At 49.2% G+C, this 24,038-nt stretch overlaps 1 protein-coding gene across 1 annotated transcript; it reads left to right on the forward strand.

Annotated features, from left to right (window-relative positions):
- The first annotated feature begins 1,815 nt into the window (after window positions 1–1,815).
- On the forward strand, window positions 1,816–22,285 carry SNPH (syntaphilin). The gene is made up of 5 exons (XM_040329807.1): window positions 1,816–1,874; window positions 14,732–14,822; window positions 14,930–15,034; window positions 18,423–18,572; window positions 20,226–22,285. Exons 1-5 carry the CDS (start codon window positions 1,859–1,861, stop codon window positions 21,166–21,168), a joined length of 1,305 nt encoding a protein of 434 aa, XP_040185741.1. The 5' UTR covers window positions 1,816–1,858; the 3' UTR covers window positions 21,169–22,285.
- Window positions 22,286–24,038: the final 1,753 nt, after the last annotated feature.

The following is a 24,038-nucleotide window of genomic DNA, read 5'->3' on the forward strand; positions in this document are numbered from 1 at the left end:
CAGATCTCTGCCTTCCCATAGTACAAGCACCTCCCCCACAGTACCCAAGCACATTTTAGGCACACATTTAACCCTTTGATCACCCCTGATGTTAACCCCTTCCCTGCCAGTGTCATTAGTACAGTGAGAGTGCATATATTTTTTTGCACTGATTACTGTATTAGTGTTACTGGTCCCCAAAAAGTGTCAGCTATGTGTCCAATTTGTCCACCGCAATGTCGCAGTCCCATTATAAGTCGCTGATCGCCGCCATTACTAGTAAAAAAAAACATCCCATAGTTTGTAGGTGATATAACTTTTGCACAAACCATATACGCTTATTGGGATTTTTTTACCAAAGATATGTAGCATGTCTATGGTGACCAGAGCCGATGCGTCCATTAAGGGCACACGGGCACTGCCCCCTCTCTCCAGCCACCCCCCTCTATGAATAATGGATAGATTCATGCATTGCATGAATCTATCCATGGCCGCTGCCACCCGCTATTTAGGCATCCGGCCCCTTTTCGGATGCCGGGCGCCTGAATTACAGCGGCGGGGGTGTATTTTTGAGGCACCTGATTAGAGCCATAGGCTACAAAAAAGGATGGACTCAGAGCACAAAGCATTGCTCTCGAAGTCCACCCAAATATGTTAAAAAAGTGAATGAACATGGAACCGCCTCTGCGCCAATCAAGAAGGGCGAGTCTAATACCAGGAGGAAGGTAGGAGACGCATGGAGGACACAGCTCGCCGCCGTCACTCACTGCCTAACCCGCCACCGAGATAGGGTAAGTGCTGGTCAGACAGCCAGCGGGCGGGGGGGGGGGTCACAGTGGCAGATTTTGATGGGCACAGTGGCGGCATTTGATGGGCACAGTAGCAGCATTTGATGGGGCACAGTGTGTGGCGGCACATTGGCAGCATTTTATGGGGAGATTGGCTGTAATTGATGGGCACAGTGGCGGGCATTTGATGGGGCACAGTGGCAGCATTTGATGGGCATAGTGGCGGGCATTTGATGGGGCACAGTGGTGGGCATTTGATGGGGCACAGTGGTGGGCATTTGATGGGCACAGTGGTGGGCATTTGATGGGGCACAGTGGCAGCATTTGATGGGGCACAGTAGCAGCATTTGATGGGGCACAGTGAGTGGCGGCACTTTATGGGCACATTGGTAGCATTTTATGGGGACATTGGCTGTAATTGATGGGCACAGTGGTGGGCATTTGATGGGCACAGTGGTGGGCATTTGATGGGGCACAGTGGCAGCATTTGATGGGGCACAGTAGCAGCATTTGATGGGGCACAGTGAGTAGTGGCACTTTATGGGCACATTGGCAGCATTTGATGGGGACATTGGCAGCATTTGATGGGCACAGTGGCAGCATTTGATGGGCACAGTAGCACCATTTGATGGGTCACAGTGAGTGGCGGCACTTTATGGGCACATTGGCAGCATTTTATGGGGGCATTGGCTGTAATTGATGGGCACAGTGGCAGCATTTGATGGGCACAGTGGCTGCAATTGATGTTTTTTTTTCCAGTATTTTTTAGAATTTTTTCAGTTTGTTTTCGCTCCCCCCAAAAATTTGAGCACCAGCGCCCACTGATGGTGACCACCAGATAAGGAAAGGAGGGCAATATGGGAATCCATGGGAAGCAGGATCTCCATAGCTGTGTGCAGTACAGCAGGCTTCATAGACCTCTACACACAGCACAATTCTCATCTGCTGTACGACATGAATCTTCCTTGCTCTGTGTCTTTAAGTGAAAGTGAGATGACGCACAGACTCCGCCCCCCCTCTCTGGTGTCCCCCTCTCCTCCCTCCCCCCCAACCACTCCTCCTCCTCCGCCGGCCGGAGCTGCGGCACCATCATGCAGAGCCCCGCAGGTGACACCGCCCGGGCCAAGGGGGACACAGATCGGGGTGGGTGCATGTGGGCGGAGGCAATCACCAGCTTTGTGTCTTCATATAGTTATTTTAAGCAGGTGATGTGGGTGGGTGTGTGCGGGATAGGGGCAGGTGGTTAAGTGGTGGGTGGGTAGGTAGGTACGTAGATGTGTGCAGGTAATTAGTGTGGGTAGATGTGTCCAGGTAGGTAGATGTGCGCAGCCAGGTAATTAGTATGGTTAGGTAGGTGTGTGCAGCCAGGTAATTAGTATGGGTAGGTAGATGTGTGCAGCCAGGTAATTAGTATGGTTAGGTAGGTGTGTGCAGCCAGGTAATTAGTATGGGTGGGTAGGTAGGTGTGAAGGATAGGGGCAGGTAATTGATATGTGTTTAGTGCAGGATAGGGGCAGGTGGTTAAGTGGTAGGTAGATGTGTGCAGCCAGGTGACTAGTATGGGTAGGTAGATGTGCGCAGCCAGGTGACTAGTATGGGTAGGTAGATGTGCGCAGCCAGGTGACTAGTATGGGTAGGTAGATGTGCGCAGCCAGGTGACTAGTATGGGTAGGTAGATGTGCGCAGCCAGGTGACTAGTATGGGTAGGTAGATGTGCGCAGCCAGGTGACTAGTATGGGTAGGTAGATGTGTGCAGCCAGGTGACTAGTATGGGTAGGTAGATGTGTGCAGCCAGGTAACTAGTATGGGTAGGTAGATGTGCGCAGCCAGGTGACTAGTATGGGTAGGTAGATGTGCGCAGCCAGGTGACTAGTATGGGTAGGTAGATGTGCGCAGCCAGGTGACTAGTATGGGTAGGTAGATGTGCGCAGCCAGGTGACTAGTATGGGTAGGTAGATGTGCGCAGCCAGGTAACTAGTATGGGTAGGTAGATGTGCGCAGCCAGGTAACTAGTATGGGTAGGTAGATGTGCGCAGCCAGGTGACTAGTATGGGTAGGTAGATGTGCGCAGCCAGGTGACTAGTATGGGTAGGTAGATGTGCGCAGCCAGGTAACTAGTATGGGTAGGTAGATGTGCGCAGCCAGGTGACTAGTATGGGTAGGTAGATGTGCGCAGCCAGGTGACTAGTATGGGTAGGTAGATGTGTGCAGCCAGGTGACTAGTATGGGTAGGTAGATGTGCGCAGCCAGGTAACTAGTATGGGTAGGTAGATGTGCGCAGCCAGGTGACTAGTATGGGTAGGTAGATGTGCGCAGCCAGGTAACTAGTATGGGTAGGTAGATGTGCGCAGCCAGGTAACTAGTATGGGTAGGTAGATGTGCGCAGCCAGGTAACTAGTATGGGTAGGTAGATGTGTGCAGCCAGGTAGTTAGTATGGTTAGGTAGGTGTGTGCAGCCAGGTAATTAGTGTGGGTGGGTAGGTAGGTGTGAAGGATAGGGGCAGGTAATCGGTATGTGTTTAGTGCAGGATAGGGGCAGGTGGTTAAGTGGTAGGTAGATGTGTGCAGCCAGGTGACTAGTGTGTGTGGGTAGGTAGGTGTGTGCAGATGGTTAAGTAGAGAGTAGGTAGGTGCAGGTGATCGGTATGTGTGTGTGCAGTGGGTGGGCAGATGATCAGTGTGGATACAATGTATCAATGTTTGGCACTCTCACTTCCTCTGGATATAGTGCTGATAATTCTATAGGTTCTAATGTGATTGTTCTGCCTTCCATATATATTTACATCTCAGTGTTTGTGTGGTCAGTGAATACTGGAGTCGGTCCAGTTCAACCATTTTCGACAGGTTAATGGGATGGTCATGTCATTTGGGGTGGATGTCCTGACACCTGTTTGCAGAAGTGTGTGTGTGTGTGTGTATATAAAAAAATAAAACTAATAATATTTAAAGGGGGGGAAATATCTCTCTCTCTCTCTCTCTCTCTCTCTCTCTCTCTCTCTGTCTCTATCTATCTATCTATCTATCTATATATATATATACAGTGTGAAAAGATACTGTTGGTGTGATTGATAAAAATAAACAAAAAAAATCTATAATATATATAATTTTTTTTTTTTATCAATCACAAAAGTATCTTTTCGCACTCTTATGTTACAATTTGAACAATGGTTACAACTTGGAGAATTTGTTGCCTGATAAATCTGATCGATTGTAAAAAGAGCTGGACAAAAAAAGTTTTTTTTTTTGTGCCATTTGGGTAGTTTACTTCATTTGTACATTGTTGTGAACTTGGGACCAATGGTGCCCATACAGGAGGCAAACAATGTAGTTTGAAAATCTGTCATTTGGTTGTTTTGTGTTTTTATCGTCCGGTTAATTGGCACAAATTCAAAATCGATTGTGACATTTTTGAGCCCAGAAAAAAAAAATCGAAGGAAAAGTTTGGAAAACTCCTGCCGAATGGATGATAAATTGAAAGGTTAAAGTGGTGTTCTACCCAAAAGTGCAACTTCCGCTTGTTGTGCTCCTCCCCCTCCGGTGCCACATTTGGCACCTTTCGAGGGGGGACAGCATACTTGTCTTTCACAGGTATCCTATTCCCACTTCCGGGAGTCGCAGCCGCGGGTATCTCTGCCATTGCTGGGGCTCCCTCCTCCTTCGCCGGGCCAGTAGGAGCGAGGAGCACAGCGGAGCGCATGCGCAGTAGGGTTCCTGGTGTGAAGCCATAAGGCTTCACTGCCGGATTCCTTTACTCGCAATGGTGTCATGCACCCGACAGCTGCAGTGCCAACATCGCTGGACTCCAGAACGGGTACGTGTCCATTTATTAAACGTCAGCAGCTGCAGTATGTGCATGTGCATGTTTCTCTCATGACCATGTATTTATTTTTCTAAACTGCATTCGACAAAAAAAATTTTGACAGGTGTATTGGTGCATTTAGACCCCTCTCACACTGAGGCCGCCGCTTTTTGGCCGATGGCAGGGCACTTTTAACTCCCAAAGGAGGGGTTAAAATCTCCCACGTTGCACCGCTTTCATTGCAATGGGCTGTATACATCGCTCCAAACCCGCCCCAAAGACTTTACTTGCAGGACTTTTCTGAACGTCCCACAAGCGCACCGGCCCGGGTGTATAAGCACACATTGCAGAGAATGGGAGGCAGTTTACAGGGCGCTATTTCTAGCGCTAAAACGCATGGAAGCTGCCTCTGTGTGAAAAGTGTCTAAGAACACATTGGGGTTGATTTACTAAAACTGGAGAATGCAAAATCTGGTGCAGCTCTGCATGGCAGCCAATCGGGGTCTAAATTCAGCTTGCTCAATGAAGCTTTGAAGAAAAAATAAAATAAAAAATAACCTGGATGCCGATTGGTTTTCACTCTCCTGTTTTAGTAAATAGACCCCCCCCCCCCATGCCTTTTTATTATTAAAGACCCCATTGATCAGGAGGGTCACCTTGCCTTACATTGACCATCTTGCTTTTCTGTTGGAGAAAGAGCAACTCTGATTTATGCAAAGACGTCTGTGGTTTCTAGGGGCCCCTTGCCTGGTGGACCCTATAGTGGTGGCACCCTTGCCTGTGACACTGCTGTTTGCTCCCCTGTAGTGGTGGCACCCTTGCCTGTGACACTGTTTGCTCCCCTGTAGTGGTGGCACCCTTGCCTGTGACACTGCTGTTTGCGCCCCTGTAGTGGTGGCACCCTTGCCTGTGACACTGCTGTTTGCGCCCCTGTAGTGGTGGCACCCTTGCCTGTGACACTGCTGTTTGCTCCCCTGTAGTGGTGGCACCCTTGCCTGTGACACTGCTGTTTGCTCCCCTGTGGTGGTGGCACCCTTGCCTGTGACGCTGCTGTTTGCGCCCCTGTAGTGGGGGCACCCTTGCCTGTGACGCTGCTGTTTGCGCCCCTGTAGTGGGGGCACCCTTGCCTGTGACACTGCTGTTTGCTCCCCTGTAGTGGGGGCACCCTTGCTGTGACACTGCTGTTTGCTCCCCTGTAGTGGTCACACCCTTGCCTGTGACCCTGCTGTTTGCGCCCCTGTAGTGGGGGCACCCTTGCTGTGACACTGCTGTTTGCTCCCCTGTAGTGGTCGCACCCTTGCCTGTGACACTGCTGTTTGCTCCCCTGTAGTGGGGGCACCCTTGCCTGTGACACTGCTTTTTGCGCCCCTGTAGTGGTGGCACCCTTGTCTGTGACACTGCTGTTTGCGCCCCTGTCGTGGGGGCACCCTTGCCTGTGACACGGCTGTTTGCGCCCCTGTAGTGGGGGCACCCTTGCCTGTGACACGGCTGTTTGCTCCCCTTTAGTGGGGGCACCCTTGCCTGTGACGCTGCTGTTTGCTCCCCTGTAGTGGTGGCCCCTTGCCTGTGACCCTGCTGTTTGCGCCCCTGTAGTGGGGGCACCCTTGCTGTGACACTGCTGTTTGCTCCCCTGTAGTGGTCGCACCCTTGCCTGTGACACTGCTGTTTGCTCCCCTGTAGTGGGGGCACCCTTGCCTGTGACACTGCTTTTTGCGCCCCTGTAGTGGTGGCACCCTTGCCTGTGACACGGCTGTTTGCTCCCCTGTAGTGGGGGCACCCTTGCCTGTGACGCTGCTGTTTGCTCCCCTGTGGTGAGGGCACCCTTGCCTGTGACACTGCTGTTTGCTCCCATGTAGTGGTGGCACCCTTGCCTGGGACACTGCTGTTTGCTCCCCTGTAGTGGGGGCACCCTTGCCTGTGACACTGCTGTTTGCTCCCCTGTAGTGGGGGCACCCTTGCCTGGTGTACAGGGCCCTATAGGGTGGCACCCTTGCTGTGACTCTGCTGTTTGCTTGCTTTAGGACTGCTTGGATTGCATTGACTGAGCTCCCTTGGACACAGTGCACAGGGCCTTACCTATTCCCATTGAGGAGAGTCCCCCCTTCCCCCGGGATGTTTGATTTTATATATTCACAACACTGCTTGTGTGATTGGAATATCCGTAGAGAGACGTAGAAATATAGAGATCTATATCTATCTACAGATATTCCGATCACACGAGCAGCGCTGTGCCCTCTCCCTTCATCACGTCCTCGGCATCCTCCTCCATAACATAACCTTTGTATCCTGACTTGTGCTTTTCTCTATCTCCTCCGCTCCATGTGCACTCTGACATTCATTGCGTTCCCTCGGGGGGTGTCACTCTGCAGCAGCAATGTGGCCGCTTGTTTCCGCCATTTGTGAAGGTCACACAATCTGCAGCCGTGTGTACCATCGGCGGGAATTCACTTTCCTGCCCGCAAGGTTGGGGGGGCATCTGCTCTGTGTTGTGTTGGCAGCCTCAGTGTGGTTTGATGTGTGGGTGGATCTCTTGGGTCCTGAACACAGCAAATCTGTGCTGAGCAAGTCATTGCTGCAGATTACATGCAGTTTTCTCTTCAAAAGGTACCCAAAATAGGATGCCGGGGCTGTGCTGATATCAGTGAATGCCTGCAGGACTAATACAGAAAGGCAGATTCTTACATCCATATACTACAAGTGGATTTATGTTGTGCATTTGCAGGAGATTATTGGTGTTAAAGGGTGCGTCTTTCACTAGACGTGGCTGGGGAAAGTTGTCAGGGCCCTCGGTTGTGGGTGTTGCATGTCGCTTCCAGCTATAGAAGTGGGTGGAGGAAATGAGAGGCTGAATGTGACACAGCTTGGAATCTTAATTCAGCATCATTCCTGTTGCTGGGGCAACCATGTGCGATGAGCGAAGGGCAGGATGCCCAAGTCAATGTATGACATCACCCCCCCCCCCCCCCCCAAACCCTAATCATGACTTGAGGCCTGCTGGGTGGGCATGCATTGTTCACATATATAGCATCCTCCTGATTTACCGTGCTTACATCTCCCAGTTGCTTGTTATAGTGGTAGAAATATTCTGGCTTATTTCTATTTATAAAGATTGCAGAATTGTTCAAACATCTTTTCTGAAGCCCACAAATGTCTAGTTATCCTGGAAATTCCTATTTTTAAGCCTCTGTAATGTCAATTTAAAGGATATCCAAGAGCCGGTTCGCACAGGTGCGACTTAGCCGACTGACTAGTCGCCATTCGTTCTGTACAATGGAACTGTTCTAATAGGAGCGAGTCAAGTCGCTCCAACTTAGAAAAAGGTTCCTGTATGACTTTGGGACGACTTCAGGGCTGTCACGGTAGTGGAAGATATCCCTGCCAAACATTCCCTTCTTCCCATAAAGAAAATCACCCAATATTCCACGAGGAGGAATATTCCTGGGATCGCCCAATAATCCACACATGAGCCAAGCTTACTGCTGGAACAAGAGACACTTTAATGGTACAACACCTAGCTTATATGTAGTTACAAACTGTTACAATGACAATCTCCGCCCCCCCTCACACAGTGGGGGCTCACATACAGATTATAGGCAGACACTTTGGAGCCGACCCTGTAGACACATGTAAACACAGGTCTTCTTCACACACACAATAGATCAATTACCCTTTAAAATAGAGAGCTGGCTGGGGGTGGGAAATTAACATTTCAACAGTCTGTTAGGCAGAGGAATGAGTCGCACATGAAATCACCTTTTACCTCTAACACACACAGCATTAAACTAGCAGGGAGAATTAAACTGAAGCATATAGGCAAAAAGTCCTTCACAAGGGCGACTTGCATTGAATTCAATACAGAAGTCATTTTGCAAGTCGCCTCTAAAGTCGTGGGCAGATCGCCTTGCCGATTCGCTCTGCAAGTCGTGCCATCCCTGTGTCAACCGGCTCTTAAAGCGGGAGTTCAACCAAAATTTTTTTTTAACATTAGATTGAGGCTCATTTTGTCAAGGGGAATGGGGTAGTTTTTTTAAAATCGAAGCAGTACTTACCGTTTTAGAGAGCAATCTTCTCCGCTGCTTCCGGGTATGGGCTGCGGGACTGGGCGTTCCTATTTGATTGACAGGCTTCCGACGGTCGCATACATCGCGTCACGAGTAGCCGAAAGAAGCCGAACGTCGGTGCGGCTCTATACGGCGCCTGCGCACCGACGTTCGGCTACTTTCGGAAAATCGTGACGCGATGTATGCGACCGTCGGAAGCCTGTCAATCAAGTAGGAACGCCCAGTCCCGCAGCCCATACCCGGAAGCGGCGGAGAAGATCGCTCTCTAAAACGGTAAGTACTGCTTCGATTTTAAAAAAACTAGCCGATTCCCCTAGACAAAATGAGCCTCAATCTAAGGTTAAACATTAACTTTTCGGGTGAACCTCCACTTTAAGGGGTTTTTTTTTTTCTTCATAAAAAAAACAAAAAAAAAAAAAACAAACAAACATGTTATATTTACCTCCTCTGTGCAGTTGGTTTTGCACAAAGTGGCCCCGATCCACCTCCTCCTGGGGTCCCTCAGCGGCGCTCCTGGCTCCTCCTCTTCTCGAGTGCCCCGTTGGAGAGCAAGTCTCCCTCGGTGCACCTGTGCGGGTGTGCCCCCCCCGTCTCCTCCTGCTGCTGCGTCCATTGACACAGACAGCAGGACTCTGCTCTGCCCCCTGCGTCTTTGGATTTGATTGACAGCAGCGGGAGCCAATGGCTGCGCTGCTATAAATCTATCTAGTCAAGACCCGAAATACCGGCTGGAGCTGGTGTGCTCGTCCCTGGCTTGGGTAATAAAAGGGGGGATTTTCACCTTTAAAGCGAAGTTCCACCCAAACATTTTACTTCCACTTTTGAGATTCCCCCGCTCCGGTGTCACATTTGGCACCTTTCAGGGGGGAGGAGGAGGAAGCAGATGCCTGTCTAATCCAGGTATTTTCTCCCATTTCCGGGCATAGGTTGCCATGGCGACCTATGCCACGTCTGGCGCCTCCTCCGATTCCCCCCCCCCTTCCTGGGAGATGCACAGGTCCCAGAAGACAGCAGGGACCATTGGGATCGTGCAGTGTGACTCGCGCATGCGCAGTAGGGAACCAGTCTGTGAAGCCGCAAGGCTTCACTTTCTGATTTCCTTACCGAAGATGGTGGTGTCTCGAGCCAAGGGACAGATCAGCTTCAGGTGCTGACATCGCGGGTGCCCAGGACAGGTAAGTGTCCATATATTAAAAGTCAGCAGCTGCAGTATTTGTAGCTGCTGACTTTTTAATTTATTTTAAATTTTTTGCAGAACTCCACTTTAAAGAAGGTCAAAAATCCTGAGAGTTTACAACCCCTTTAACCACTTAAGACCCGGACCAAAATGCAGGTAAAGGACCCGGACAGTTTTTGCGATTCGGCACTGCGTCACTTTAACTGACAATTGCGCGGTCGTGCGACGTGGCTCCCAAACAAAATTGGCGTCCTTTTTTTCCCACAAATAGAGCTTTGGTATTTGATCACATCTGCGGTTTTTATTTTTTGCGCTATAAACAAAACTAGAGCGACAATTTTGAAAAAAAATCTATATTTTTTTCCTTTTTGCTGTAATAAATATCCCCCAAAAATGTTAAGTTTGAAAATCAACCTATTCACTTATTACGTGTGATAAGAAAAAATATTTAATTTGAATTATTATATAACCTAAAAGAATTAGACTTTTAGTATTAAAGTGGATGTAAACCCTCGCATATACCCAGTGAAGTGAACAGCCTCAGATGATACACAGAGATGAAACAAATCCCCCTACATAAGTTTTTACATGTATATCTACTGTCTTAAGCTTTATATACTGTTTAGAAAGTGCATGTCCTGTTGGAATTTTCTCTTCCTGAGTCACCTGTGGGAATCAGTATTCTTGTCATATACTGTAAGACAGCTGATTGGAGGAAAGGCACACATCCCCCTCCACATAGGCAGGGCTGTGCTGTGAATAGACAAGCTCTCTGCTAACCCACCCTGACACAAAATTCAGCCTGGTTTTATCATGTGTCGGAGACATAGGCGTGTGCCAGGTATGCCCAGGCACACCCTAATCGCCCTGTGCAGCACAGAACCCCCCTACTGCCCTTGCTTCCCCCCACAGTGCTGCCAACTTCCCTCCTCTCCTGCCAGCTGTTGCTGAGGGGAAGTATTAGGATGAGTGGGGGAAGGGGTGGTAAATGTGTAATTTACCGGTCCCTTTCCTTTGTGAATGAACGCCGTGGGTGATCGGTAGTGTATGTTTGAGCTTTGGGGTGCACACCCTAATGTAAGAGACTGTGCACACCTATGGTCGGAGAACTTGTCAGAAGTTATCAGGCTGATAGAAGAATGAAGCAGGAGAAAGCCATGGGACACAGTGCTTTGAAAAGAGATGAGAAAACACTACAGATATATGTGCCCAGCTCAAATCTCATGAATTTTTTAATCCATTTTAACTCTAGATGTAGAGAATGGAAGTCAGATAATAGTTTTTGTCGGGTAAAAAAAAAAAAAACTGGACGATCAGAAATTGGGTGTTGAGGAGCTACAAGGTCCAACATCAACACTAAATGCTGTCTCCTGGTATTTGTAGTTCCTCAGCACTGGAGGTCTGTTGCTTTCACTTGCCAGGAGCTCTTAGTGAAATGAAATCAATAAGTGATGCAATTACTTCATAGCACTTTGATCAGCCAAGTGAGTGAATTGCATGAAGTACCTCGCCGGATTGTCTATTGGTAAATAATGGATCAGACTTCATTCATCAAAGTGCCCCAAACCAGAAACGTTTGTAATGCTTTTACACTGCAGGTGTTGGTGGAGCCGCTTTCTGGTTGGTGGCTTCCTATGTTAGACATTCATTCATGAGACCTTTACATTTACCAATCATAGAAGTGTGTTATATTTATACAGACTATAGCTGGATAGCTTTGTCACCAAAAACCATTAGCCAGTCAGGTAGGATGCCGCATCTTTAAGGCGGCGTAGCGTATCGTATTTACGCTACGCCGCCTTAAAGTCAGAGAGGCAAGTACTGTATTCACAAAGCACTTTCCTCCTAACTTACGGCGGCGTAGCGTAAATGTGGCCGGCGTAAACGCGCCTAATTCAAATGAGGATGGGGGGGCGTGTTTCATGGAAATGATTGGTGACCCGACGTGATTGATGCGCCGTCCGTGTACATATCCCAGTGTGCATTGCTCCAAAGTACGCCGCAAGGACGTCATTGGTTTTCAACGTGAACGTAAATTACGTCCAGCCCCATTCACGGACGACTTGCGCAAACGACGTAAAAATTTCAAATTTAGACGCGGGAACGACGGCCATACTTAACATTGGCTACGCCTAGGGGGCAGCTTTATCTTTACGCCGGCGTACCTCTTACGGAAACGGCGTATCTTTACTGCGACGGGCGCACGTACGTTTGTGAATCGGCGTATCTAGTAATTTTCATATTCTATGCCGAACTCAACAGAAGCGCCACCTAGCGGCCAGCCTAATTATTGCACCCTAAGATACGACGGCGCAGGCCGTCGTATCTTAGCTAGGTTTAAGTGTATCTCAGTTTGAGCATACACTTAAACTTACGACGGCGCAGATTCCGAGTTAGGTCGGCGTATCTACTGATACGCCGGCGTAACTCTCTATGAATCTGGCTACATGAATCCATGGGTTTGCCCCCCAAAGCTCAAACACACACGTGTGTGTGTGTGTGTGTGTGTGTGTGTGTGTGTGTGTATATGTGTGTGTATATATATATATATATTATATACACAAATGTGTCTGATCTACCAAACAATTCATAAGCAGAAAGTGAACAGCCTGGTTCTCCTCAAGTTGGACATACTGTAGAAGCATATTCATATTCAGGCAAACTGATAATTCCCTGATAAAGATAATTTGTTGCATTTGCCAGATTCCTGATGTGTTTCTTTATCCTTTTAGTAATAGCATTATGATTTATTAATCAGGATATAGTGTTGTTGTGCGGAGCCCTTGCTGAGCTGCTGATAGTGAAAGCTTGGAAGCTACAGATCTGAGCCGATTCCAAGCAGTTCGGTTTTATTTGGAATCTCTCCCTATTTTTAATTTTGCATTTAGTAAAGTTGTAGTTTTAAGTATTGTTTCTAGAAACAACTCCCTTTAAAAAAATAAATAAAAATATTGGTAATAAATTGTCCTACAGGTCCGTTTGTTACAAAGTTGCATAGTTGGGTTGGGAAAAGGCACAAGTCCATTTGTTTCAACCATAAAAATTTAATAAAAAATATCAATAAAAAAATATATATTCCTGTCTAAAAGGTAAGTCTTCCCAGTAGGTGCTTTTGAAACGGCCTGAACTTGGGCCATTTTCTAGATATTATCATTGGCTCAAGCCGATGACGTCACTGGCGCATGTGCTGTACCGTCTGTAATCACAGAACACTGAGTGCGCCGTGAATGTAGAGAGCGCAATGCGGTGGTGGTGGCGGCTCCCAAGGTCATTGCCGCCTGTCCATTTAAAGGGAGCTAGGGGGTTCCTTTTTTTAAAGGTAAGTCTGACATCATGCGGCGCATATTGGCACGTGATGGTATTTGCCTGCAGGGCCCCCTTTTAAATGTATTTATTACAATACATTTAGTTCAGACCCTTCCCCTGCTTTTGCCTTGTATAGTATTCTGGATTATGTAAACCCTTTAATCCAGGGGTGTCAAACTCTATATCATCACTGGCCACTTCAGCGTTATGGTTGCCCCCAAAGGGCCAGTTGTATCTGGGGTGCGCTAGGTACAGCTGAGCTCTGATGAAGAGCCCTCTGCTGCCTTGAAACGCGTCAGCCGGCAGTGACATACGTCTCTCCCCCCCCCCCCCTATCTGGGATTGCGGCTCGAGGGTTATCTATCATCATACCGTTGTTGACAAGCCTTTTTTACTATCTCGTTTGTGAGTAGTTTAATTTTTATTTTATCCATTTATTAAACTGTCAAACGGTAAGAAAAAGAAGAAAAAAAGAAAGGCACACCAGCCTAGTGTATACTAGGCTGGTGTGCCTTTCATTTTTTCTTCTTTTTGTTCTCTGCTAGGATGTTCCCCATCCCTGAAGGGCAGCAAGGCCTTTGTTACCAGTTTTGACTTTGTGGAAGTTCTCATGTGGAAATAGTGACTAACTGTCGGACAACCCACCCGTGCGCAGGAGTTTGTGTCTTTTGCGCTAGGTACAGGGCGCAGGGTTCAGGGTGCGCAGGGTTCAGGGGTGCGCTAGGCACTAGGCGCAGGGTTCAGGTGTGCGCTAGAAAATAGGTTCAGGGGGTTCAGGGGTGCGCTAGGTACAGGGTACAGGGGTGCGCTAGGTACTAGGCGCAGGGTTAAGGGGTGCGCTAGAAACTAGGTTCAGGGGTGAACTAGGTACAGAGCGCAGGGTGTGCTCTGTGTTTACAAATGACAGCAAGAGTGAGCTGGAGGTGGCAGAATAGAGTTCCAGTTTTACAGCGTGAACATGGACTGGTGTGCTTTAACCAGTTTATACATTTTAAATTTTATTTGTATTTATTTTTTTACCTCCGGTGCTGCTGATCTCTTGACGCCCTCTTTTCAGCCACTTCTGTCTGCATGCACTTGTAGGCCCCTTTCACACTGGGCACGGGAGGTGCGGTATAGCGACCCAATTTTTAGCGTCGATATACCATCGTATTTACCGCGATATTCGGCCGCTATCGGTGCGGTTTGTACCCCTGCTAGCGGCCGAAAAAGGGTTAATACCGCCGGCAATGCGCCTCTGCAGGAATGGGAAGGAGCGGCAAACACCCCGCTCCAAAGATGCTGCTTGCAGGAGATTTTTTTTCCTCCCGCCAGCGCATCGCTTCCCTCGGGATTTCACATTGAGGATGCTGGGGCAGAATTATTTCAGGCGTTATTTATGCGCCTGAAATAAGCCTCCGTGTGAAAGGGGCCTTAGTCTCATGTGACAATGCAGGGATATAGTTTGGAGACGAGAAAAGCGCGTTGCCGCCCTATAACGGGAAGCACCTGAACAAGGAGTTTAATGGCAGGATGTTTCGTTTTTTTTTATGTTAAAAAAATTACTTTTGTGTTTGGTTTCAGAAATGGTCTGTCTTTTTTTAGCCAGTCTATGCTGCAACTATTTTATTTCCTACTGTAGGAGGCGCTCTCTGCCGCCCTATCGTGTCCCCTTGCTGCAGTGCCCCAATGTCTGTCCCTGGAGGCAGGAGGCCGTCTATTGGTTCGCGTAGGTAAGTCTGCCTTCTGCTTCATGTAAACTTTTTTTATTTATTTATTTTTTGTTACCAGTTGCTGTGCTTTGCAAAATTTGTTGTTTTTTATGTTTTCCCCCTTACAGGCGAGCTTCGCCTCCTGCCTCTATGAGGGACCCGTATGGAACATCCTCTCTTAGCAGTAGCACCTCCGGCTCCTACAAAGGAAGTGATAGCAGTCCTTCTTCCAGGTACAGCAACTGATAATCGGAAACAATCTGGCAGCTGATTTTGTATTTTTTTAAAAAGGGCCTAGTAAATGGCATTAAAAGCTACATATAAAATAAAAGTAAAAGCTAAATTGAAATGGGTTAAAGGGGTTGTAAACTTTAGTGTTTTTTCACCTTAATGCATCCTATGCAAATAGGTAAAAAAAAAGAAGCCTTGCAGTCACCACCCCAAAGCCCCCCACCCCAACCCCTGTTTTACTAACCTGAGCCCCGAATTTCCATGGGCGCAATCCCGTGTCGTTCTCCCTATGCCTGATCGGCTCTTCATTGGATAGATTGATAACCGCACAGCCATTGGCTCCCGCTGCTGTCAATCACATCCAATGATGCGGCTGCCGGGGGGTGGGGCCGAGTCATACAATGGGTGATTATGGACGCCGATTTGTATGGCACGGGAGTGCGCCCGCAAGGTAACCCCCCCTTGGGAGAGAGCTTCCCAGAGGGGGTTATCTATTGCGGGAGGAGCCACGAGAGCCGCTGTGGGACCCTAGAAGAGGAGGATCGGGGCCACTCAGTGGAGGTAAGCATGATATGTTTGTTGTTTAAAAAATAAATAAGTCGGCGCTTTAGTGTCAACTTTAATTTAGTCTGACTACTGTTAGGCCCCTTTCAGACTGGGGCGGGAGCCGCGGTGGCGGTATAACGCCGCTAAAAATAGCGGCGCTATACCGCCGGGATTGCCGCGGGAATCAGCCGCTAGCGGTGCGGTATTAACCCCCGCTAGCTGCCGATAAAGGGTTAATACCGCCCGCAATGCGCCTCTATAGAGGCGGTATTGCCGCGGTTTCCATTGTTTTCAATGGGAAGGAGCGGTGAAGGAGCGGTATACATGCCACTCCTCTCACCGCTCCAAAGATGCTGCTGACAGGAGATTTTTTTGTCTCCCGCCAGCGCATCGCCTCAGCGTGAAAGCCCTCGGGCTCTCACATTGAGTATGCAGTGAAGGAGTTTTTCAGGCGGGATAGCAGCGCTATTTTTAGCGCTGTACCGCCTGAAAAACTCCTTAGTGTGAAAGGGGTCTTAGGCTGATATGGGATATCTTGGCTTTCTTCCATGGTACACCATGGTTCTTCCATGGTACACCATCAGGAAATGGATGCTAAATAATCCTCTCTAGGAGAGGGGAACCCCCTTATAATGGCTTCGGCAGGCGGGCTGACTTGAGAACTCAGTCGCCAAATCCCAGAAAATGATAAGCTGGGTGACCGAAGTGCGTTGGGGGAAAAAAAAATCGAAATCAAATCCTAATTTGCTAGTTTTGTCATTTTTTACATTGCTAGTGAGTTTATTATTGATGGCCATTGCTGAGGTCACAATGGACTTTAAAGCGGACCTAACAACCAATCGGATTGCCGGTAGATACTGAGAACTGATATGTGACTGACTCCCCTAGATATCTTATTTTTCCCCTTGTAGTCATTATACTGAATGAGCCTTCTTGTGAGACCGTCGCAAAGTACAGGGAGCTGCGATAAAGTGCTGAATAAGCATGTTCTCTGTGAAATCGCAGCATAGGCACATAGCGGGGAAGCGCTGGAACATCCAGACCTCATAACATTTAATTGCTTAGTGAACCCAGCTTGCTTACTAGTCTGATTATCTGTAAAGCAGGGAAGTGTTACTTTTATATGGGTTTGATTAGGGAGAGTGCAGAAATCTGTCTTCATATTCTTGGCTAGATTCAGAAAGCTTTACGCCGGCGTATCAGTAGATACGCCGACGTAACTCTGAATCTACGCCGTCCTAACTTTAAGCGTATTCTGGAAACCAGATACGCTTAAATTAGGCTAAGATACGAGCGGCGTAACTCTCCTACGCCGTCGTATCTTAGGGTGCAATATTTACGCTGGTCGCTAGGTGGCGCTTCCGTTGCGTTCGATGTAGAATATGCAAATGCCTAGATACGCCGATTCAGAAACGTACGTGCGCCCAGCACATTTATTTTTACGTCGTTTACGTACGGCTTTTTCCAGCGTAAAGTTAGTCGAACAAATAGCTGGCCTAGTCAATGTTAAGTATGGCCGTCGTTCCCGCGTCGAATTTTTTAATTTTTGCGCGAGTCGCCCGTGAATGGGGCTGGACGGAATTTACGTTCACGTCGAAACCAATACGTCCTTGCGGCGTACTTTGGAGTAATGCACACTGGGATATGTACACGGGCGGCGCATGCGCCGTTCGTAAAAAACGTCAATGACGTCGGGTCACCACCTATTTACATATAACACGCCCCCCTCATCTTTATTTGAATTGGGCACGCTTACGCCGGCCCCATTTACGCTACACCGCCGTAACTTAGGAGGCAAGTGCTTTGTGAATACAGCACTTGCCTCTCTGATTTACGGCGGCGTAGCGTAAATACGATACGCTACGCCGCCGTAAAAAATGCGCCCGGCTACCTGAATCTAGCTATCTGTGTCTCTTTGCCCCAGTTCAGAAATGTGCTGGGAAGGGAGAGCCTGGAAGGCCTTTTTTTACACCGGCATCATCTTGTATGCCATAAAATACCATTTGGCTTCAGTTTGTAAATGCTGAACACAGATCCTAATGGGAGTGTTGATTGCCAAATCTAAGAAGCTGCTAGCAGGCTTCAGCACTTCCAGAAAGCTTGTTCAAAGCCTGCTAGCAGTTTCTTTAAAGTGGCAATCAACCTTTCCATTTGGCTCTGTGTTCAGCATTTACAAACTGGAGTTGAATGGTGCTTGAAAAGCTTCCTGAAAGCTCTGCAACTGCAGTCTCTGCTCTTATTCATCACAAAGGTGTTCTATCGGGTTGAGGTCAGGACTCTGTGCAGCCGCAGGCCCGTCGCTACAGGACAAGCAAAACAAACAATTGCTTGGGGCCCCGAGCTGGCCTGGGGCCCCCAACTTCCCCTTCCCAGGCTGTAGCGTGGCCGAGCTCCTCTTCCTTCCTCCTGGAGTCCTGTCAGTCCAGCTGGGTACTACAGGAGATTTTGTTTCCTGTTCCCGGTCGGACTGACAGGAAGTGCACACTGAGCGCTCACTTCCTTTCAGTCCGGCCGGGAACACAGGAAACTGAATCTCCTGTACCGCGCAGTACCTGGCCCGGCCCAGGCACTATCTGATAGGGGGTTGGGGACCCATAATGATAGAACACCGGACTGACAGGAGGCAGCAGTGCCGTCCACAGTATAAAATGTGGGCCCTTCATTGTAATTTATCCCTCAGAGAGAGAAAGCTGTAGACTGGGTTGTGGAGCCTGAAGAGAGTTTCAGGAAAACACATCGGGCAATACAAAGATTTTTTAAATCGATTTTAAACCGTTTTTTTTTTTTTTTAATGTTTTTTTTTTTTTTTTGTGTTTGTTTTTTTTTTTTTTTTTTCTTATGAAGGCGGTCAAATAAATACAGTCTATGCAGTGAGAACCATGGAATAAAGCCCCCCACCCCAGAACAATATCTCACCCCCCTGCAGCAGAAAGAGGTCTGCATCCGCCACCTGAGGGCGAGACTGAGGGACATGCAGGAGGCAATACATGACAGGTAAGATCCCATCTTGTAAATCATTCCAACGATTTTTCCATATAGTAAGGTGGTAAGACGAGGGCGGTCTCTCTTTTTCTCCTGAACCCTGTGTGTACGCTTTAACTTTTAGAACTTGCACAGAGTTTTCTGTCCTCTCTCCTAGATGGAATATCAAAAAGTAGGGCATGGTGCATTAAAGTGTGTTGCCAATGCACCTTTTGAGATTATTTTTTAGAATGATCCTCGCTGCATTGCCCTTCACCCATAAAAAAAAAACCCTGGGAGTTTGACCTGTAGATGGTAATGAAAGTTATGGGAAGCTTGGAAGCTGCAGGTAGAGAAGATCTAATCAGTATGTCAGACAGCCCACTGTATTAGAAAACCTTTATTTCTGCTTCCCTGTGCTGCTCTACAGCATGTATTCAATGTCTTCTTTTACTACCGTATTTTCCAGGGTATAAGACGACCCCCTAATTTTCCAGTAAAAATGTTGGTTTTGGGATATACTCGCCGTATAAGACTACCCCCTTCCTACTAGTCTGTCTGGAAGCTGAGGGTTAGCCAGAACAACCGCTGACAGAAACAGGCTTTTTTCAAATCTCACTATGCCATTACTTGCCCCCACTGTGCCATCACATTACATGCCCCCACAGTGCCATCACATTACATGCCCCCACAGTGCCATCACATTACATGCCCCCACTGTGCCATCACATTACATGCCCCCACTGTGCCATCACATTACATGCCCCCACAGTGCCGTCACATTACATGCCCCCACAGTGCCGTCACATTACATGCCCCCACAGTGCCGTCACATTACATGCCCCCACAGTGCCATCACATTACATGCCCCCACAGTGCCATCACATTACTTGCCCCCACAGTGCCATCACATTACTTGCCCCCACAGTGCCATCACATTACTTGCCCCCACAGTGCCATCACATTACATGCCCCCACAGTGACATTTGCCCCCACTTCCCCCCCACTGTGCCATCACTCACGTTTTGCAGGCCGGTGACAGTCTCCGTCTGCTGCGAGCGTCCATGGTTTCAAAGCCGCGCCGTCTTCTCAACGTGTCCTGTGATTGGCGGAACACAAATTTTCCCAGTAGCGCCTCTGTTCTGTGTTCCGCCAATCACGGATGCCTTCTCATCTCGTCCGAGGATGAGAGGATTGGCTTTGAAATCGTGAACGATCGCAGCTGCACGGAGACCGTACCCGGCGTATAAGACGACCCCCGACTTTGGATGCATTTTTTTGCATCCAAAAAGTCGTCTTATACGCCGGAAAATACGGTATATACTTTTACTGCCCCTTTTTGCAGTCTCTGTTCCAGATTTGCTTTCTGTGTCTTGGACAGGCTCCCCTACTTTAGCATAAATTATGTAACCGTTCCATCTTCTGTCAGGATGGACAATCAGTAGATCTGCCCCTGGCTATTATTGATATATAAATATGAGAATTGTGATAAAAATATGAGCAGTCATTTGTAAAAAAAATGAGCACAAATAGAATATGTTGAAATTATTTTCCATTTTGACTTGCTTTGTGTGTGGTTTAATTTGTTTTATTTAATTGTGGTTTAGTCCGCTCATACTAATCCCGTTTTTTTTTTTTTTTTTTTTCTTCCTCACCCCAACCGTTTTCTGTGCGGTGCGTATTCAGAGACTCGGAGGTCGATGAGCTGCGCTCCCAGCTGAGCCGGATGCAAGAGGACTGGATAGAGGAAGAGTGCCATCGGGTGGAAGCGCAGTTGGCGCTGAAGGCGGCACAGAGGGAAATCCAGCAGCTCCGGGAGGTCATGGACGATGTCCGGGGAAGGCTAGGAGAAAACGAAACGGGGGTCCAGAAGTATTTTGCCGACATCACGTTGCAGAACCGTAAGCTGGAAAGTCTTCTGCAGAACATGGAGTTGGCGCAGGATGGAGTGCCGTGTGGGGCAGAAGGTGGAGGTTCCGCCGGGGACTCGCCTGCCCGCTCTCTCACCCGCAGCTCTACCTACACCAAACTCAGCGAGCCTCCCGTGGGAGATCGCCACTCTCAGGACACTGGGGATAGCGGGTACGCGGACAGCAGCGCTGTCTCTTCTGGCACAGAGTTCTACCTTGGCGAGGGACCTTTGTGTCTCAGTGTGCCACCACCTCCGCTGTGTGCTGAGGCTGCTGTTCAGGCCAGCAGCATGAGTGACTGTGCTGTTCAGACGGACGAAGCTGCGGGCACCCCTGAGCCAGACGCAATCCTAGAGAAGCTCCTGCAGTCACAGATGGCTGGCACCCCTACGTCCCAGGACCCCAAAGAGCCAGAAGCCTCCAATCCTGACTCAAGCTGTGTAGTGCTGGTCACTGACGGAGCCTCTGGGGCTGAAAGCGGGGAGGCAGAGGTCCCTGATGCACCGCTTACTTACTGGAGTCGTCACTTTGTAGTGGACTTATTGGCTGTGCTGATCCCTGTGGTACCCACGGTGGCCTGGTTATGCCGCGCGGAGAGGCGCCAAGGACAGCCAGTGTATAACATCAGCTCCCTGATGCGCGGCTGCTGTACAGTCGCTTTGCACTCCATTCGCAGGATCAGCTGCCGCCCAGTCAGTGCCTCCACAAGCCAGCCCTAACTCTGGCTGCCCCCCCCCCCCCCGCGCACCCTAAACCTTCGCACTTTGATGACTCTGCCGCCCCCTTTGTAGATGCAAAGATTGTCTGTGAACTGGAGGGGTAGAAGGAAGACCTATTTTGCAGAGGATAATCAGTGATCAGACTTTATGGAATGTATCTGAGTAAAAATGAAAACAGCAAGCATCCTAAGATGAAGAGTCCAGTGTTGACTGAGGGGGACTTTGACTGTCACGGTTGAGGGGGGGGCTATTGGGTTAATTTACTCAGATGCCAGTCCACATAGTTCATATTGTGCGATTGGTTGTGTCCAGACACGGGAGATGTGTATGTACCCCATGTCACCTGACCACCTACACCTGTCTGTGTCTCTAGAGTGTAAACTATCCTATATGTCACATGTACACACACATGCCATGCCACCTACTGTCATGTGTGCAGTTCCTGTGCCCGTGTATGCTTGCACACCGCAGTATCTGGTGGGGAGCTAAGGGAGCAATGCATTGCCATTGAATGTATTCTGTACATATATGTTGTGTGCGTGGACCAGTGCTGTGTATATGTAGACGGGTGCATGCCACGTGCTGGACTGCACTGGTTCGAGGCCCGACTAATGCCACCTTGATGGTTCTTGTCCCTTGCTCTTACCCATTCCCTAGCAATTTATTATTGAATTTGAGGGTCCCCCCCCCCCCCTTTTTTTTTTTCTTCCTTGCTTCTGTTGGACATTTGTCCCCAGGTGTGACCTTGCCATGTGTGCCCCTGCCATGTGTGCCCCAGACCCCATTGTGCTTGTAGATGACATCAGACAGATATTTTATTGCATACCTCTGTACCATGGAGTGCATGTAGGCCCAACCACACTCCTACCTCCCCTTTATTGTGTTACTTTCTCCATGTTGTATCATTATTTAGGGGCCAGCGCACACACCTGCTAAAACATTCCTAAATCTATTTGCCAAAGTTTAAGCTGAGAGGTGGAATACTAAAATACATCTTTCCTTGCATTTGGCTGACTTCCTGTCAGTAATCAGTATTGAAGTTGGTCAGTTTATGCAATCGGCTTATTATGACTGATCCCATAGAGCAGGGGTCTCCAAACTGTGTAAAGCAAAAGGGCCAGTTTACCGTCCTTCAGAATTAGGGGGGATAGAGGTCCTGACGTCGGTGGGGGGAAACAAGTCTCATTGTTTCAGTGGAAGTTATTGCGCCCCATTAATGGTGTCTGTAGGCGGAATTGTGCCACATCATTCATGCCATTGGGCCCCATTGTTGGTGTCATTGAGAGAAATTGTGCTCTGTCATTGCTGTCAATTGGAGGAATTGTGCTCCATCAATTGATTTTATTGTGCCCCGTCGTTCATGTCCTCGGAGGGAATTGTGGAGTTGTCCTCGCGGGGGGAATAATTGTGCCCCGTTGTTGGTATTCTTGTGAAGGGAATTGTGCCCCGTCATTGGTGTCCTCGCAAAAGGAATTGTGCCCCATCGTTGGTGTGCTTGCGAGAGGAATTGTGCCGCGTCGTTGGTGTGCTTGCGAGAGGAATTGTGCCCCGTTGTTGGTGTGCTTGTGAGAGGAATTGTGCCCCGTCGTTGGTGTCCTCGCGAGAGGAATTGTGCCCCGTTGTTGGTGTCTTCGGGAGAGGAATTGTGCCCCATCGTTGGTGTGCTTGCGAGAGGAATTGTGCCCCGTCGTTGGTGTGCTTGCGAGAGGAATTGTGCCCCGCCGCTGGTGTCCTCGCAAAAGGACTTGTGCCCCGTCGCTGGTGTCCTCGCGAGAGGAATTGTGCCTCGTCGTTGGTGTCCTCGCGAGAGGAATTGTGCCCCGTCGTTGGTGTCCTCGCGAGAGGAATTGTGCCCTGTCGTTGGTGTCTTCGGGAGAGGAATTGTGCCCCGTCGTTGGTGTCCTCGCAAGAGGAATTGTGCCCCATCGCTGGTGTCCTCGCAGGGGTATGTGTGCCCTGTCGTTGGTGTGCTTGCGAGAGGAATTGTGCCCCGTCGTTGGTGTGCTTGCGAGAGGAATTGTGCCCCGTCGTTGGTGTGCTTGCGAGAGGAATTGTGCCCCGTCGTTGGTGTGCTTGCGAGAGGAATTGTGCCCCGTCGTTGGTGTGCTTGCGAGAGGAATTGTGCCCCGTCGTTGGTGTCCTCGCAGGGGGATTTGTGCCCCGTCGTTAATGTCCTTGGAGGGAATTGTGCCCCATCGCTGGTGTACTCGCGAGAGGAATTGTGCCCTGTTGCTGGTGTCCTCGCAGGGGGATTTGTGCCCCGTCGTTAATGTCCTTGGAGGGAATTGTGCCCCATCGCTGGTGTACTCACAGGGGGAATTGTGCCCTGCCGTTGGTATTCTCGCAAAGGGAATTGTGCCCCGTCGCTGGTGTCCTTGCAGGAGGAATAATTGTGCCCCGTTAATTCCGTGGAGAGGAATTGTGCCCTGTCGTTGGTGTCCTCGCAGGGGGGAATTGTGCCCCGTCGTTGGTGTCCCCACAGGGGTGAATTGTGTCCAGTCGTTGGTGTCCCCGCAGGGGTGAATTGTGTCCCGTCGTTGGTGTCCCCGCAGGGGTTTTTTTTCCCCCGTCGTTGGTGTCCCCGCAGGGGGGGATTGTGCCCCGTCGTTGGTGTCCACGCAGGGGTGAATTGTGTCCCGTCGTTGGTGTCCCCGCAGGGGGGAATTGTGCCCCGTCGTTGGTGTCCCCGCAGGGGGGGATTGTGCCCCGTCGTTGGTGTCCCCGCAGGGGGGAATTGTTCCCCGTCGTTTGTGTCCTCGTGGGAGAAATTGTGCCCCGGTCATTGTTGGTGTCCTCGGGAGGCATTGTGCCCTGTCATTGGTGTCAGTGGATGAAATGGTGCCCCAAGGGCTGGATAAAGGCAAGCATAT

The sequence above is a fragment of the Rana temporaria genome, chromosome 12, assembly GCF_905171775.1.
Source record: "Rana temporaria chromosome 12, aRanTem1.1, whole genome shotgun sequence".
In the NCBI taxonomy this organism is placed as follows: Eukaryota; Metazoa; Chordata; class Amphibia; order Anura; family Ranidae; genus Rana; species Rana temporaria.